The 18,068-nt window shown below is 35.2% G+C and overlaps 2 protein-coding genes across 10 annotated transcripts; both read left to right on the forward strand.

Moving 5' to 3' along the window:
* The first annotated feature begins 1,145 nt into the window (after nt 1-1,145).
* PAS1 (FKBP-type peptidyl-prolyl cis-trans isomerase family protein) lies at nt 1,146-9,759 on the forward strand. Of its 2 annotated transcripts, none has more exons than XM_086659562.1 (20): nt 1,146-1,532; nt 1,604-1,688; nt 2,097-2,166; nt 2,917-3,014; nt 3,213-3,335; nt 3,518-3,550; nt 4,187-4,245; nt 5,141-5,225; nt 5,387-5,545; nt 5,938-5,995; nt 6,644-6,792; nt 7,018-7,115; nt 7,270-7,339; nt 7,567-7,626; nt 7,902-7,958; nt 8,319-8,387; nt 8,564-8,641; nt 8,841-8,942; nt 9,067-9,138; nt 9,229-9,759. In XM_086659562.1, exons 1-20 carry the CDS (start codon nt 1,456-1,458, stop codon nt 9,481-9,483), a joined length of 1,857 nt encoding a protein of 618 aa, XP_086515688.1. In that variant the 5' UTR covers nt 1,146-1,455; the 3' UTR covers nt 9,484-9,759. The 2 variants fall into 2 exon arrangements, with proteins under 2 accessions (XP_086515688.1, XP_086515689.1); XM_086659563.1 differs by having other exon boundaries at nt 1,253-1,532; nt 2,917-3,130.
* A 1,548-nt stretch (nt 9,760-11,307) lies between these two features.
* On the forward strand, nt 11,308-17,858 carry LOC147558003 (subtilisin-like protease SBT4.3). Of its 8 annotated transcripts, none has more exons than XM_086659566.1 (11): nt 11,308-11,749; nt 13,023-13,163; nt 14,456-14,550; nt 14,641-14,732; nt 15,206-15,452; nt 15,543-16,062; nt 16,167-16,261; nt 16,346-16,609; nt 16,693-16,807; nt 16,907-17,120; nt 17,205-17,858. In XM_086659566.1, exons 2-11 carry the CDS (start codon nt 13,074-13,076, stop codon nt 17,756-17,758), a joined length of 2,286 nt encoding a protein of 761 aa, XP_086515692.1. In that variant the 5' UTR covers nt 11,308-11,749; nt 13,023-13,073; the 3' UTR covers nt 17,759-17,858. The 8 variants fall into 8 exon arrangements, with proteins under 8 accessions (XP_086515692.1, XP_086515690.1, XP_086515694.1 ...); XM_086659564.1 differs by having other exon boundaries at nt 11,374-11,736; XM_086659565.1 differs by having other exon boundaries at nt 11,478-12,310; nt 12,571-13,163.
* Nucleotides 17,859-18,068: the final 210 nt, after the last annotated feature.

The following is an 18,068-nucleotide window of genomic DNA, read 5'->3' on the forward strand; positions in this document are numbered from 1 at the left end:
TAGTCAATAACTTATTTTTTACCCTTTATTTCAAAAGTAACTCATCTCTCTATTTTCTCTTTCCATTGACTTGAAACCAGTCGTCAGCGATGACTTACTAGCTGATGGGCGAAGATTAGTTTGGCAAAAAAAAAGTTTATTCCTCTTCTTCTTCCCCCTTGTTCCTCTTCCACCACAACCAGACCACCACCACCACGATCAACTTCTATCTTTTATCCAAAATAATGATGCCAATTGTAATAATAGATTTAGAGAAACACGACACAACAAGAACAAGACAAAGATAGACTAACAAAGCAGAGAAGAAAAATAATGAAAAAACACAAAAGATAACGAATTACTGTAGGGTTATTCAAGATGATAGGGTCATGGTGGTTCCGACCATTCACCAACAAAATTGACAACCAGAAAAAACAGACTGATCAAAACGAAAGAGAAGTAACACGACACGACATCTCGAAGAATGGAAACTACATAATCAGATAAAGAGAGAGTCAGTTAAGGACTCAGGGTTGGGATAGGGCAACTTACATTCAAAGAGAACCGAAATCGGAAAACTTTTGTATCGATTCAAAATGAATCGAAACAAGAGTGAAAATAACATAGGGGCCTTGAAAAAGCAAGAGATGAAGCGAAGCCTCAAGCCCTCGAATACGCAACATGCAATGAGATAATCATCGATGGTTGTAGAAAGCTTCAAGCAAGGCAAGGGCCAGGGACTGTTGGGTTTCAAGCACGGAGGTGAGATCAGAAAGAGACAAAGAGAAGATAGTCAGTTGGCAGTAAAGGGTGAACTGAGATCGGTGAAGTGAGATCACAGAGAGGCGAAAGAAAGAGGAAGAAAAAAGGAAGAGAGTGGCCGGTCATTAGAATTTCGAGGATTATATATGATAACCTCGAATTCTAACCACTATCATTGACCCTAATGATCCAAAGGCTTACAATGATTCGAACTAGTGGGTGGGTTTGTTTGGGCAAGTTAACTGACGGGCCTTAAACACTAAACAAACGGATACAGTCTGTCGGGCAACCTAAACGGATGGGCTCGGGCGGAATGCCAGGTAGGCAATATGCTCATGTCCGTCCGCTTAGGATTTATCGGGCTGGCTAGTTTTACCGGCTCGTTCACTGCGCGCCTGCGGAGTATTGTGGGCATGGGCGCGCCCCGGGCTGCCGCGCCAAAATCCCACCCCTACACATGATACAGGGTGGGGCAGCCCTCTCCTAATTACCACCAACACCCACTTTTCCAGTTGGCTTTAGGTGACCTAACTCTCTCTCTTTACAATTGCATTTTTTACTAGCAGATACTTCATCGTTCTTAGTAACTTGAACTCGATCAGAAACACTTATTATTAGGGTTTCTGATCTTTGGTCCCCGAAAGTTATCTTCAACCAAACTAAGCTAATTCAACTTCAATTTTGTGTTGTTAATTTCATTATCTGAAGAGAAAAATGGCAAGTGAAGATCAGAATCAAGAATTTGTAGGAAAAAAGAAGAAATCACCTATCGATGAAGAGAAAGAGAAGAGGTATTTTCATCTATTATACTTCAGATAAGAATTACTTAGCTTGAATTTCACCATTTCTTTCCGATTACTAGGAGAAAGAAAGTTGTGCCGGGAAGTTTGATGAAAGCTGAGATAAGACCAGGCGGTGGCACTGCAAAACCCGAAGATGGTAATCAGGTATTGTCATTTAATTCTCCTCCAGCAACTCAAATTCTTCTAAATTGGATCAACGGTTGCATAAATTACATGATATTTGCACATTTAGGTCGAACGCCGTAGTCGTAGAAACTTATTCAGGATAGCAATAGTTGTGCTAGAAATTAGAAGAAGGCTTTGTTTTTCAGATGAAACATGAATTGTATAAGTAGCTATGGTGCCTTTGCTTTTGTGGAACTATGAAGGGTGAGGGAAGGAAGCCTAGGGGGATCAGCTTATATGGGGACTTTGAAAATGACATGTATTTGCATATTAGAATTTAGTTCCTTGGAATTGGAATTTTTACTCTAATTCATTTAGTATCTTAGTTCATTAGAGGACGAAAAGGAATAGTTGAATAATAATTTGATGGTGAATATTTGTTTGCAGGTTATTTATCATTCCACAATCAGAACATTAGAAGGTGTCGTTGTTCAGTCAACACGATCAGAACATGGGGGTAAAGTCATTAATTCTGTTTTCAAATTTCTGAAGAGAAATATTAGACCATGATCTTGTAAAGATGTGATGTTTTTTCAATTGAATCGCTGGTAAGGTATTTGAATGTAAACAAGGAGAAATTATTACTATATCACCTGATTGATCTCTTCATTGTTCAAGAATTTTGTCTTCCTGGTTTGGCATACTAGCCAGTAGTAGCCAGGCCTCTATGTGATAATGTAACTTGACCAAGGCACAATCATATGCTAGGCATCAAATCTACTACTGGTCATTGAAGGATAATGATCAAAATGGAACTCAATTGGCTACTACATTTCTAAACGATTAGGTACCGGAACAGGGTTATTATATTTAATGTTTAAAGAATGTGTTAGTCTCAAAGTGATCTTTCTTTCAAGTTACATTTCTCAGCTTAGAAGTTACAATTACGTCTTCCATTTTCCTCAAAGCCCCTTGAAGTTTGCTTTTCGAGCTGTGTTTAGATATGATTAGGACAAATTCTTGAGGTGTATTCTTGGCATTATCTTTTATTTCTGTTGTTTGTAGGTTTACTATATTGGTACAAATCACAAAATAAAATTTAAGCTATTTCTTATTTGCCAACTAAACCAAAAGGATATGCCCACGTTATGTGGATTGAGGGTGACCAGTTTGTTTCAGACGATGTGGGAAATGATTGTAACAATTGTATTTTCCGTGTTCTTTTAGAAACTAATACGGTAATTGGACGTGTTACTCCTTGTAACAGGCAAAGGTAATCCAGTAAGACAAGTCCTGGGAAAAAGCAAGATTATTCTGGGGTTGTTAGAAGGAATTCCTACCATGTTGAAGGGTGAAGTAGCAATGGTATTTGTTGCGTTACAAGTTTATACATTATACTGACAATTCTGTTCTCATAAGGTCAATACATGAAAAGGTCTGCCGAAACAGCATCAGTATGAGAAAAAAGATTTCTTGACAATGTTTGTTACCGTTGGACTCTCAGTTGCACTCTTTAGATCTTTTTCAACTATTCCTTTTCACATACTTTTTTAATTCTTGCAGTTCAAGATGAAACCTGAACTGCACTATGGAGAGGTTGATTGCCCAGTTGCTATTTCAGATAGCTTTCCCAAACACGATGAGCTTCATTTTGAGGTTGAGCTAATAGATTTCTTTAAAGTCAAGGTAAATACTATTATTTTCTGCCATACATACCATATTTCCGAGTAATTGGTGATATACAATCTATCATTTGATTGCATGCTTGGGCGTCCAGCCTCTTTTTCTACTTCTAAACTTGGTAGCTATGCAAGATAATAAAACATTCTCTTTTCAGATCTGAATGTGTTTATATGTTGTTTTTTCAGGTTGTAACTGAGGATTTAGGAGTTGTGAAGAAGGTATTGAAACTAAAAAGATTAAATAATGAATTACTTTTAATAAAATCACCAGATAAGTTGATTACCCAGATGTTTGTTTCGGACAATAAGATATCTTGTATTCTTGTTTTTGGACAGTAATAGTAGGCCAGGCTAAATAATTGCAGTTAAAATATCATCCCAATTGTGCATGATTTACAAGAATTGCAGATTATATCATTTTGGCCACCAATTTTGTTTCTACTTACGCCAGTGTGCACGACCAATTCATGAATGTTTGCTAGGTGAAAATATCACCACCAACTTCATTTTAAATTCCCTTATGTATGAATTTATGTGTTTATTTCATGGCCTCTTGATAGCCAAAATCGAAGACTTGATTCCTATTCCTAGTTTGGTTACAATAAGACTAGTTTCTTCTTTGGATTTAATTAAATTAGCAAAATTCTTTTTTCATGTTAGAATTAGCAAAATACTTTTCTTCATTGAGAATCGGAAGAAAATGGAATTTACAAGATTCAAATGCTGCATGAAAGCCATATGATTAAAGGAACCAAATCCAAAGGTTAAAACAATAAGGAGCAAGTAGAAATATAAGAGACATGTTTTTTTTTTGTGTGTGGATGCATTTATATGATGATTCCTCTATCTGGGCAGGTAATAAATGAAGGGGAGGGATGGGAAACCCCAAGGGAGCCATATGAGATAAAAGCTTGGTAGATCTTTGATCTCTTAGTATTTATAGAATAAGCTCTTTCAGTTCAGCTGCACACATAATTATTCTAAATTTTGGATCAATTCTTTATTTTGGGGCATAATGAACATGCTTTCTCTGAACTATAAGTTTATGCTCTGATATTTGCATTGTTGGAAGTTCAGATACATGTATAAATTAGAGATTATGAAATATTGTATCTACAAAGAAAGGCAGTACCTTCCTAGTTTATCATCCTATGTACACCAATTCATAAGTGCAAACCCATTCATATCTCCTAATCTCCAAGTTCATAAGTGCAAACCAATTCATATTTCAGAAAAAAAGAAGTGGAAACCAATTCATAATGTCTAATAACTAGTTTGTATGTGAAACAGTAAAATAATGAAAACATATAAGAAGCGGAAAAAAGATAAGAAGAAGAAAAAACAGTGAGGTGTTGGCTGTTTGAGAGTGAAACACTTGATTGTTGTTCGACTAAACAGTGAGGTGCTCAATGTTTAGTCGAACATGACCCTAAAGAAGGAAGAAAGAAAAAAAAAAAGTGAAGAAGAAAAAGAAGAAAAAACAGGTATAGGCTGCTGAAACTGATTTAAGAAGAAGCAAAAAGATAGAGAATGGAAAACGGGAGTAAGAAAAGTGAAGAGAAATAGAACTCTAGAAGAAATCATGGAAGCAAGGGGAATTCACCTCTACAGGAGGCGACACCCTTAACAACCTGTCACTTTGAGCGCCTAGTCAACGCCTTCGACAACATAGGTCCCTGGTCATGTTAGTTGAGCAATCCCAATCTAACTTTGCAAGAGTTATATGTATGAGTTATGTGACTATTACTAGAACTATATTGTTTAAGACCAGTTTGAAAATTCTCCTTAAACATGTATTGTTGTTTTCAGGATTTCTGCGAAGACACTCAATGGAAAATTAATTATTTCACATACACAAGGGGAACCATTTTTCTTTACATTTGGAAAAGCTGAGGTTTGTAAAATGGATTCCAGAATTCTTTTTTTTGTTGCTTCTTCAAATGTGGAGTATGCAAATTGGTACACTAAAGGCTTTCTGTTTTCTTTGTTTATTGATTATACTCTAGCCCTTTTTTAAGTACGTTTTAAATGTTTTATTTCTTATCATTAGTTTAGGTACCAAAAGGTCTTGAGATGGGTATTGGAACAATGGCGCGAGGAGAGAAGGCTATAATATATGTTAGCAGTAAATACTTAACTCAATCTCCTTTAATGCCAGTTATAGAAGGTTATGAAGAAGTTCAGTTCGAAGTTGAGCTAGTTCACTTTATTCAGGTATTCTTTTGTTACTCACGCTAATTCATCTACTCTTGAGAATATTACTAGTAGCTACAATGTGTTTCTTCTTTTCACACTTTTTTTTCTCCTTTTTAAATGAATAAAATGCTCAACATTTTAAAGTTGAGTTATTGAAAAACCTCAGTCGGATGATTTTGCCTACATCAATGCAGAGAACTTCTGTTTGCGAGGTTATACTGTTATGTGACACTCATTATTTAGTATTCAATTCATCTGGTTTAATTAGTATTTTTCCAAGTTTTCTTCCCCATACAATGTAACTTTGTTTTTGACTATCAATCATTAGTATGTTATCCTCTACTCTCTTTTCAGGCAGATATATGTACTAGGAGTGAACTTATATTAGATCTCAATCTACATAATTACAGGTGAGGGACATGCTTGGTGATGGTCGTCTCATAAAACGTCGCATTCGTGATGGGAAAGGTATGAGTTCTAAGTCTCAAGTGTTAGAAAGTAGACTGAACTCGAAGAGAAGTATTATACTCTACCCAATTTTGTTTTCATATGAGATGCTTGTCTTTCTTACTTTCTTCCATCGATTCATTCCACATTTCTAAGTGCTAGTAGAATGGTAATATGGGGCATGTTGTTAGAAGTTTACAGTAATAGTTTCTTCTCGAGCCTAAGAGATGTAGTATATATTCTCAGCATGCCTACAATTCTGTAAGGTCAGATATAGGAAAACTTTTGCATGCAAAAGTGAGGGGAAAAGAAAAAAGAATTCTTAGAACGACCTGGTAACAGACTAGAACAGGTTGGCTATGTTGTGGATAACCTAGCTTGCTCGCTCAGCTACACCAGAGTTTTGTTGTGGATAACTTAGCTTGCTCGTTCGCTCGCTCAGCTGCATAGAAATTTTGTTAATTGTGCACTTAATTGATGTTCTTCTGAGTTCTGTCATTGCCTAACTTGATAAACATTTGTTGTAGAAGTAGCTTATTACCTTGGAATGCCCGATTCTTGCACTGCTTATACTGATATAGTTGTATATAAAGTTTCTACTTCCTTGTGTTCAGACATATTTCTAAAATTCATGACATTCACATTTTTGGTCTCATTTGGAGTTATTAGGTGAGTTTCCTATGGATTGTCCTCTTCATGACAGCCTCCTACGTATTCATTACAAGGGTATGCTTCTAAATGAAGACAAGACGGTGTTCTATGATACAAGGGTTGACAATGACGGTCAGCATCTAGAGTTCGGTTCGGGAGAAGGCCTTGTGAGTTTTTCAATCCATGTTCTCTTTTTCAAGTTGGTTACGTTCCCAAAATTTAGTCAAGTTGTGAAAGACAGACGTGGTAAATAAGAAAGTGAAATGATGAGTGTGGCCCATGTGATATTGATCCTGGTTGTAGATTGTGAACTTGTATATGGCACGCATCCATTGTTAATAGTTATGTTTTTCTGTAGAAACCTTACTATGAGATGTACTTTTGAATAATAGGTACCTGAAGGACTTGAAATGTCTGTTCGGCTAATGCTTCCTGGAGAGATAGCTCTTGTGACATGCCCTCCGGATTATGCATATGACAAGTTCTCAAGGTTTCTTCTTTTCCAACTCAGTTTCATCTACATATTGTAGGGCCAAGAATACAAACTGTTAATTGTATGAAATAAGGAATCATTCAGAAAACTTACAATATCATTCAGAAATCATTCAGAAGGTACTTTTTACAAATTTTCATTTGTGTGCCAGGCCTGCAACTGTCCCGGAAGGTGCGCATGTCCAATGGGAAATTGAGCTTCTTGGTTTTGAAATGCCTAAGGTACCATCTTGCTTTGGCTTCAGATTCTGTTTCCTCTTTTCCTTTTACATATTTACGATCTTCATTTAAGAGCACCTGCACTTAGGCCCATAATTCATTTACCTAATGTGAAAACTTACAATATCATGCATTGTTGCTTACCTATAAGATATCTGTGCAAACTTTAGGTGTTCCAAGCTGACAAACAATTACTCTTTCACTCTTTGTTTATTCTGATCAATTTACAGGATTGGACTGGTTTAAGCTTCGCAAGTATAATGGCAGAAGCCGATAAAATAAAAAGCACGGTATGAAGTTAGAATTCTTCATCTTCTTCATTTTTAGAGTATCTTTCGCTCGTCGTAGTAATGAAGCAAAATGCCCCTTCTTGCTGAGTGTTTCTTCTTTTTAGCATATATTCGTATTCAGTTGTTATCATATGTAATAATTTTGATGTAAATCTTGAATAGTTGCAGACTTGTATGTCATGTTTATGTGGTGGCCGTGGTGGGTTAATTGTTTTTTTTTTTATGGTGGAAACTTTTACCTACGTAGTGCATAATGTGCATTTTTCAATTTTCAGGGCAACCGACTTTTTAAAGAAGGAAAGTTTGAACTAGCCAAGACAAAATATGAGAAGGCATGTGATATTTTCTTCCTTTTGCTACTTATTTTCATCAGCATGAATATGGCGACGAGAAATTCAACCAATTTCTGTCAATGTTACAAATAAGATGCTTACCAGTTGTAAGTGACTCCATGGATGCAAAATTTCACCATGCTACAGAAGATTAAAATTGTGGCACAGGCCTAATTTTATTCTCATAGACAAGCTCCACGTAGATTTTGTTTGTAACGGCATATAGTGGTGACGGGTCCATCCATAACCTATTAACCTAGTATGCTAGTACTACAAGATTCATCTACATTCTACATAAATTTCGTAAATTAAATTTTAATTAAATTATGGATTGTGTCAATTCTGATTTTCACCCAACAGGTGCTTCGAGAATACAATCATGTCAATCCACAAGATGACGAGGAAGGCAAAATATTTTTGAACTCAAGGGTATGTTCATTTCTATAACTTCAATGAAAGGAACTTGCAGGTTATTGTGGCTTAGTCTTCTACTTTGTTAGTTTTTGGACTAGGAAGATATTGTTTACCTATTATCCTTCAGATAAACTGATCTCTGTTGTTACTGGAATTATATGTTATATGATTTTTCATATTGATGGTTGCAGAACTCTTTGCTTCTAAATGTGGCTGCCTGCTACCTAAAAATGGGCGAATGTAGAAAATCCATCGACACATGTAACAAGGTATGCAAGCAAACCACCAGAGTTGGATTTCTATAATTTCTGTCCACTTACCTTTCAATTTTGTTTATGAAATGAACCCTTATCTTTCCTGAAATTGAGAGGAATCCATTTTCAGATCACGATCCCACAATTTCAAACTTTAAGCAAATCGTCCATACCGTTTCTAACTTGTATATCTATTTCCATGAGAGCGATGCAGGTATTAGATGCAAATCCTGTACACGTTAAAGCTCTCTATCGTCGTGGTATGGCCTATATGTCAGCTGGAGATTTTGAGGAAGCAAGGACTGATTTTAACAAGGTAGGCGCTTTCCTGCTTCTCTTCCTTAACATTTTTGTTTGTACAAAAAGGAAGATATTTTTCCCATTCGTCATAGTGAAGAACCATTTGTAAGTAGAATCTGATCGTTTTATTTTCTGAATAGATGATAACCATCGATAAATCTTCAGAATCTGATGCAACAGCTGCACTTAAAAAGCTCAAACAAAAGGAACATGTGAGTGCTCCTTCACCCATTCTTAATTTATCACGAGCTTCAGACTGAAAGTTTTCCTATATATAAACAATGCGGTTAACGTGAAAATAGGAAGTTGAGGCGAGAACGAAGAAGCAATTTCAAGGACTTTTCGACAAGAAACCCGGGGAAATTGCAGATGTTGGAAACGATTTAAGCAAAGATGATATTGCAGAAAACAAGAGCGACGAAAATGGTGGCGATGCAGAGTCAGTCGATCGTGACGAAGTAGAGGAAGATAAAGACGAAGAAGCTCTACCACCTCCAAGGGGTTTAATAAGCCGGTTATTTTCGGCGTTTGGGTTACAAAGATGTTCAATATTATGAGAGCTTTATGTTATATACTATAGTGCATATAAATTATAACATTGTTTTCTGTCATTCCATCCACCCCGTGTATGTTCTCAACCGATTTACACATGTTAGAACAATATCAATTTATACTGTTCAACCAAGGATTAGATAGAATGAGTTTTCCTTTTTGGTGGGGAAACAATGTAAAAGTAAATCAGATTGATAGATGAACGGCCTGAAATAAATATTCAAGTTTCTAAACAGAATTGATCTGAAACTAAGACTAATTAGATTCAACTTTGATGCAAATCTACTCTTACAATTCGGATTAATAGTTTAAATTCAAATCTGAAACACTCCCACAAGAAATGTCATGACAGCATGCATAACCAAGGAGTCTCCATTAGTGAGACTTGGAGATAATGTTAGTTAGAAGTAGCTTTCTCTGGCATTCTTGATTTGTTTTCCTTCTAGTTTTTGTCAAACAAGAACCAAAGTGGGAGTCAATTAGTACTTAAACTAGGTCACAACATTGATGGGAACTTGAAAATTTCTTTGCAGTTTTTACTAAACAAGAGACAAAATCGCAATCAACTTTAAAACTAAAGTTGTTGGGAACGTGAAAGTTGTTTCCTTTCATTTTCGTGGACGATGTGTTTGTAACTAATACTAATATTCTTCGTTACTAAGTAATTTATTAAAACTCAGTTCAACAAAAAAAAAAGTAATTTATTCAACAACTATATAAAAGCCAATATATTGAACTATTCTCTTACCCTTCCTTCACTTTCCCATTCAAAAATCGTGAAACCCTTCCACTTCTTGATCCAGCTCTCCAAGAAGCAAAATGAACCCAATAACAATCAAGTTAAACAAAATGGCTCAGGGCCATTTAAACCTGTTATTGATGCTGTTAATAGTATATTGGAACAAAACACTCAATTTAGATCTGTCTTCTGTGCCGGTACTTATAAAGAGAAATAACAGTGAATAGAAAGAAACAGTTTGTAACGTTTTATGGATCCCCAGGTGCATTTCCAAAGTTGAGTTCGATGTTATTTTCTATCTACTGTTATTTTTTCTTTGTAAGTGCCAGCGTAGAAACGGCTAAGAGCGGGTCTGTTACCATAGACTTTGATCACTTCATGGCTACTTATATCATATTGAGGTAATTTTTCAAATTTTCTGATTTTGTGTTTATGGATAAAGCGTTTTAAGGGTAAAATGAATATGATATCGTTCTAAAATTAATAAAAAGATCGAATTGCTGCTTCCATATTGGCCTCCCTTGATTCTCAATCGTGTTTTGTCCCTAATCAGACCATGATTTTCAGGTAGGGAGGGCTAGTCTAAAATTTGTAGAAAAATAAACTTTAATTTACGACGTGTAGAATATCTGAAACCATGATATGTGGACAATTTGTATAAATAAAATGTATTCCGTGTCATCCTATATTTTATTTTTTTCACTCAGTCTCAAAATGGAAGAAGTCGGAGAAGCTATTGGGCTCACTAAAAATACAAAGGTGATGGATTGTGCAAAAACTAAGGCCAAAATATAGCTCTAATCTAATATGGACGGCTGGATTCTGCCCAATCAGCTCAGAAAATTATTGGGCAAATCCAACTACCCACGTCCAATGTCTAGTGGAATTTTGGGGTATCCTCAAAATTTTCTTGAAAAAAAATGTAAGACTACAATGAAGTTATTTTGAGTGAACGGGCTTGAGTTTGTTTTGGGTAAACAGACCACAAGTCAAAATTGTGGGAAATACGCTTTTTTAATGACGGAACATTGCTCAAAATGTCAAAAAATATAGTTCAAGATGCATTACCAACACTAGTATATTTTCTTAGTAACGGTTAACCTCATCACTTATTCCATTGCCACGTTAATTCTATTACGTACGATTTCCTACTGTCAGTAAAAATTTAATGTTCTATTTTGTTTATAAAATTTTAGTTGTGCATATAATACTACTACTTACTCCAAAATGCAAGAGATATATGACTTTTTTTTTATTGTCGGTTGTTTTCCTCTTGAATTATCCATGGAATTTGGAAGTATGCAAAAAAGGAGAACGTATGGTGGGGGGAAACTGTTTGGGGGGAGAAAATCACCCTGAAGTGGTCACTCAACAATAAATAACAAGAAGGGGCAATTCATTCAACTCATAGGTTATTGAAGTCCAAGAATCAATAGATTGGTTCCACTATTTCAATTTCAAACAAGAAGGGGTTTGTCTTACACTATTTCAATTTTGAAACAAGAAGGGATTTGTCTTAGTGGAGTCTGAAGGTATGGTTTGTGATGCAACTCTGTTTAGCTTTTCTATATTTTTTTTGATGGATCTTTATTTTCTTCTAGATTAGACTGTTTGGTGATAAAATATTCAACCTGTTGAAGTTAAATTTGTCTGAAATCGATTTAGAATATTTCAGAACTGGTTTTTGGAATTTTAGATTGGTGAGTTCTTGAATCTTTTACTTTTGAAAAACCCTATCTTGTAAGTTTAAAATTTGGAACTTGGCTTCTTGATTTTTTAAAGTTGAATGAATCCTTGTTCTTCACTATATCAATTTATTGATACTATTTCATCACATTGGAAGATGCCTAACATTGTCACCATTATTTGCCAAGATCATTTTTATAAAGGGACACCAAAATACCAAATGGTTTTTATTAACATGCATCCTTGCTGTAGTTGGAGTAAAAAAATTTCCTTCTTTACTTGTCAAATATTTTTTTTTTCCGACGAAAGGAGGCCTGGCCAATGCCTTGATTTATTAGCTACTAGCGCGAAAATTGTTATTGGCTAAATATGTCGCTAATTGACTTACAATAAAACTGGGAATACATGTAACTTTATTAAATAAAAAAAAGATTTTCTTGAAAGATTTTCTATTTAATATGGATTCTCCTAAATGTGATCTTCATATTGGCTAAATTGTCGTCGTCTGTAGACTAGCCTGAGCCATTGCCCAGGCTGGAATTTAGAACCTGAGCCATTGCCTGCCTGGAATTTAGAAATTTTTGTATGAAATCTCCTAAATGTGTCGCCAATTGACTTAAAAAAAAAGACTATTACTCCCTCCCTCCTATATGAAGATCACATTTAGGAGAATCCATATTAAATAAAAAATCTTTCGAAAAAAAATACACTTATATTAAATAAAAAATCATCAAATTTTCATAAACTCCTTTTTGACTGGTTAATACAAGAATCTTTATAAATGGTAAGAAAAATGATAGAGAATAAGAAAATCCAGACATACTCTAGACATACATCCAATGTCTTTCTTGTTCTCTATCATTTCTCAAAAGGAAAATCTCTAACATCTACATAACTTAGTCAAACATTGTCTTATAGGAAATAGATTTCCTACTAATAATTGCCAAACTTTTTTCCTTTTTACTTTGTGAGATATTGGAATAACTTTTGACCCATTAAAAATAGTCATTTTCATTAATACAAGAATCTTTATAAATGGAAAATGTTGAATAATTGTACCATTTATTTTTCTGTAAATTGATCATCACACTTTAAATCTTTGACTTGAATATTCTGAAGTTCAATATAAATACAAAGAGACCCATCATCTTTTTTGTACAACAATCAACAATGGAACTTAGTCGGCTACGCTCATCTTTTTTGTTGTTACTTGTTTCGATAACCATTGGTTCCGATGCTGTTGTTACTGATGAAAGAAAGGTGCTCTCTCTCTCTCTCTAAATCAGCAACTTTTAATATATATATATATATATATATATATATATATATATATATACAGGCGCAGACTCGTCTGTAGACTAGCCTGAGCCATTACCCAGGCTGGAATTTAGAACCTGAGCCATTGCTCGGCTGGAATTTAGAAATTTTTGTATGAAATCTGTAAGCTATGGCTTCCTTTCTCTCAGTGGTTGTGTTCCTTGTCTAACGCATTGAATGTCAGAGATTCGAACCTCTGTATTTTGACTAGCTTTTAAAATAGCCTCTTGTGTAACTTTTTGTTATATATATATACTAGGGTATAGCCCGTGCCCTATGGTCACGGAAATTTCTATATGCATGTTAGGTAGTTTTGGTTTTTTGTGGGTAGTTATAAAAAAATGGGAGAGAATTAAGGAACTTCTGTTTTAGTGGGTTTGAAATTCAATTTTGGTTGTGGAATGTCGTGGTTTTTTGTGGGTAGTTATCGAAAAGGTGGGAGAGAATTAAGGAATTTCTGTTTTAGTGGGTTTGAAATTCAATTTTAGTGGTCAGATTAGACAATTCTTGATCAATATCGGACGGACGTGAATATCCAAAACATAAATCTACGGTCCGCCTCAAAAAACACCATTGTGTTTTATATAATATATATAATATATATATATATACTAGGGTATATCGCATGCCCCAGGGCGCGGACAGTTGTATTAATCACATTTGACGAATTTTTAATCCGACTTTTCATGTTTATTATTACTATATTCTGGATACACTAATTTTTTGGTATTATTTTCTTTTATTTTCTTTTTCATAAATTAGTTATTATTTTACTGAGAGAGATTTTAATTTCTTTTTCAACCCTTGAAATATCTTTTGTTTCCTTTTTTTTTTCTTAAATTAGTTATTTTTTTTCTAAAGACACGGTTATTTTATTTATTTATTTAAATAGGTTATTTTATTTTTAAGAAGGACTATATTTCAAATTTTAAAAAGGGCTTCTAGACAATATCCTTTATTAAGAAAGGATGTCTGTCCCAGTCAGCGTTTTCCGTTCTGTTTTATTATATAGATTTTTTTTTTCTTTTGTTAGTGATTACATCTTATTTATACCAAATTTACCTTTTTTTTTATGTTCCTACTGCGAGGTCTCGCCCCTGTATGTATATATATATATATATATATATGTGTGTGTGTGTATATATGATGGTACTCTTTTTGTTCATTTTCTATGTTAATATTTTTTTTTTGTTGAGCTATTTTCTATATTAATTTGATTATTACTGTGTGTGAAGGTGCATATTGTGTACATGGGTGAACTTCCAACTCATAGTGAGTATTCTCCAACATCTCACCACAAAAATATTCTTGAAGAAATTCTAGAAGGAAGGTAGGTACACTTGAGACTAACAGTTGGAGTGTTTGCATAAAACACAACTATTTAGTGGATTTGATTGATTGTCATGTACTGATGATACAGCTTGGCGGAGGATGTTATAGTTCATAATTACAAAAGGAGTTTCAATGGATTTGCGGCGAAGCTCACAGAACAAGAGGTTCAAAAACTTTCGGGTAACTAGCTACTAATCTTATTATACATACAAGAAATGTAAATCATTATTTTTGACGCAGGTCACGCAGCGAAAAACTTGGTAAAGTTTTAAAATGTTGGTTAAAACTCGAAAAAACTGAAAACTTTCTAAGATAGAGAAGCTGCTGAATTTTATTGATTGAATTGAATGGATAAATCTTTTAGAGGAACCCCTCTATATAGTATTAAGATTTCCTAATCCTAACCAACTTCAAACTAAAAAGACATCCAAAAAACGAAGTTGTTCTTAGAAAAACTTGAGTGGAACGCCTTTTTACATCTACTATTCAAATTTCGCTTGATTCTGATATCAACAACTTCGTTTTGGCATTTTTTTACCCTTTTTTCCTTTATTTTTTGTTGCATCAATTTGTAATCCTTTTGTAATTTGAGTACTTTCTCAGAATTTGGTCAATATACAATCGCTTTCTCAAAAAAATGGTTGTGGTTATAGGCATGCAAGGAATCGTGTCTGTGTTTCCTAGCCAAAAGCTTCAACTTCATACAACAAGATCTTGGGATTTTATGGGATTTCCGGAGACTGTTAAACGAGTACCTACAGTTGAAAGTGATACCATCGTAGGTATACTTGATACTGGAATTTGGCCAGAGTTGGAGAGCTTTAGAGACGAAGGATTCGGTCCACCACCTAAGAAATGGAAAGGTGTTTGTCAAGGTGGTGAAAATTTCACCTGCAACAAGTAACTATGTTCACTCTACCTACGTTTTCTTTTCTTAGATACAATTTATGGTTATAAATATATACTGATTTTATTTCAATATACTTTCAGCAAGCTCATTGGTGCAAGGGGTTATCCAGAACTTGGCATCATCGATTTATATGCTAGAGATTTCACAGGACATGGTACTCATGCTGCCTCGATTGTGGCTGGTGGGGTAGTAAAGGATGCCAGCGTCTTTGGGTTGGCCAATGGAAACGCAAGGGGTGCAGTACCCTCAGCCAGAATTGCTGTTTACAAAGTCTGTTCAATAAGCCTCGGTTGTCAAGATGTTGATATTCTGAGAGGTTTTGATGATGCAATTGCCGACGGTGTTGACATAATTTCAATCTCAGCAGGTCCATTGCCATCGTCTCTTTCCATGCCAAGTGACTTCGACAAGGATCCAATTGCGATTGGTTCTTTCCATGCTATACAGAAAGGCATTCTCACCTCGCAATCAGCTGGTAATAATGGCCCCCAACGAGGAACCGTAAGCGGTAATGCACCTTGGGTGCTAACTGTAGCAGCAAGTAGTACAGATCGTCGGATCATTGACAAGGTTGTGCTAGGAAATGGTCATACACTTGAGGTAAACTGCAGTTTCTTATGTCTAACAATTAAATGTAAAGAACATAAAATGTATAGGTTAAATGTTGTAGAAATTGACGGGTCCATATCGTTTATGATTGTCAGGGTACAGGCATTAATTCCTTCAAGTTGAATGGAACAAAAATTCCACTTCTGTATGGGGCAAATGTTTCGAGTAAATGTAGCATTGAACAAGCTCGGTGAGTTATCGACTAAAGAATATTTTTCTTACCGTAAAATTTAATTTATTATTTATTTTATTTATGCTGCTCGGAAAATTTCAGGAGTTGTACAAAGGACTGTTTAGATAAAGACTTAGTGAAGGGGAAGATTGTTGTATGCGACGGGGAAAGCAAATGTGACCAATATCCGGGTGGTGGACTTCCACAAACTTCGGGTAATGGAGTTCAAGAAGCTTTCCATAGTGGAGCTTTAGGAACCATCATGGTTTCTGATGGACGTGACGGTTCCTTCATTTATCCACTACCTGGAACTCTTTTAAGCAACAAAAGTGGAGAAGAAGTCAAGTCTTACATTCGCTCCAACAGGTAATTCCATTTTAGACGTTTGTAAGAAAGTGAAGTTCGATTATTTCATCGAATTACCATCTTAATCTGTGTTCACCCAATAGCAAAAACGCTGTAGGAACCATCTTGAACAGTGAGTCTATACAAGATTCTAAAGCTCCGGTAGTTGCTTCTTTCTCTTCTCGTGGGCCGAATGTCATCTTACCTGACATTATCAAGGTTGGTATTCCTCTATTACCATGCATATTGTTATAGATATACTTATTTGACGGTGATTTAGTTTTATCACACTTAACCACCAAGTTTTTCTCATAACAGCCGGATATAACTGCCCCTGGGGTTGATATTTTGGCCGGATTCTCACCTGCGGCTGAAATGTCTTGTGTTAGAGATGAACAAAGATCGGTGAAGTATAATATACAGTCTGGGACGTCGATGTCATGCTCTCATGCGACTGGAGCAGCAGCTTACGTTAAAACATTTCATCCTGAGTGGTCTCCTTCTGCCATTAAATCTGCTCTTATGACCACTGGTATGTATATATTCATTTGAAAGTCGTAATCTTTTATGCTTAGACCAACTGAAATTCATGATACTTTCTATTGTTTCATTTCAGCTTTTGTGATGAATACTACTAAGAATCAAGAAGGTGAATTTGCTTATGGTTCTGGTCACATTGATCCTGTAAAGGCTGTCAACCCTGGTCTTGTTTATGAAACGCTTTTGGAGGACTATGTTAATATGCTATTCGATCTTGGTTATGACTCAACCAAAGTTAAGCTCATAACAAACAGTATATGCCCCAAGTGTACCGGTGCCAAAGGAACTTCACGAGATCTCAATTATCCATCGTTGGGTGCTCAAGTAGAAGAAAATGTGCCCATCAACATCAACTTTAAGAGGACAGTAACAAATGTTGGTTTAGCTAATTCAACATATAATGCGATGATCAAATATTCAGATGATAGAATTAAGGTGACAGTGAACCCCAATGTTCTGAAATTCAAGTCCTTGATGGAGAAGAAGTCTTTTACTGTGAGTGTTGTAGGAAAAGGATTGCGTGTAGGTGATATTTCTACTGCAGTGTTAGTATGGTCTGATGGAATTCACAGCGTAAGAAGTCCCATTGTCATACATTCCAAGATTGCTTCTTCCCCACCAATATATTAGTAAAGCAGATGATGATTAATTTGTTTTGAAATACTTTTTTTTTTTATGAGATTTGTGTTGAAATACTTGCTCTTCAACTAATGCATTTATCTTAGTAACATCGATATATGCCTTGTTTTCAAAATCTTTGATTGAGAACTAAAGAAATCAACCGACATATGATCGAGGTTAACTCACAGTTTACTTGACATCCATAATATGGCAAGTATGAGATACATCCATGATATATAAAGAAAACATACAATTTTTCCTGAAAGTTTTTCTTTATATATTTTTTTGAAAAGTGACTACGGCACAACGCAGTCATTAC

The sequence above is a fragment of the Eschscholzia californica genome, unplaced genomic scaffold (assembly GCF_041429995.1).
Source record: "Eschscholzia californica isolate CP2 unplaced genomic scaffold, dmEscCali1.0.p SCAF_2, whole genome shotgun sequence".
NCBI classification, from domain to species: Eukaryota; Viridiplantae; Streptophyta; class Magnoliopsida; order Ranunculales; family Papaveraceae; genus Eschscholzia; species Eschscholzia californica.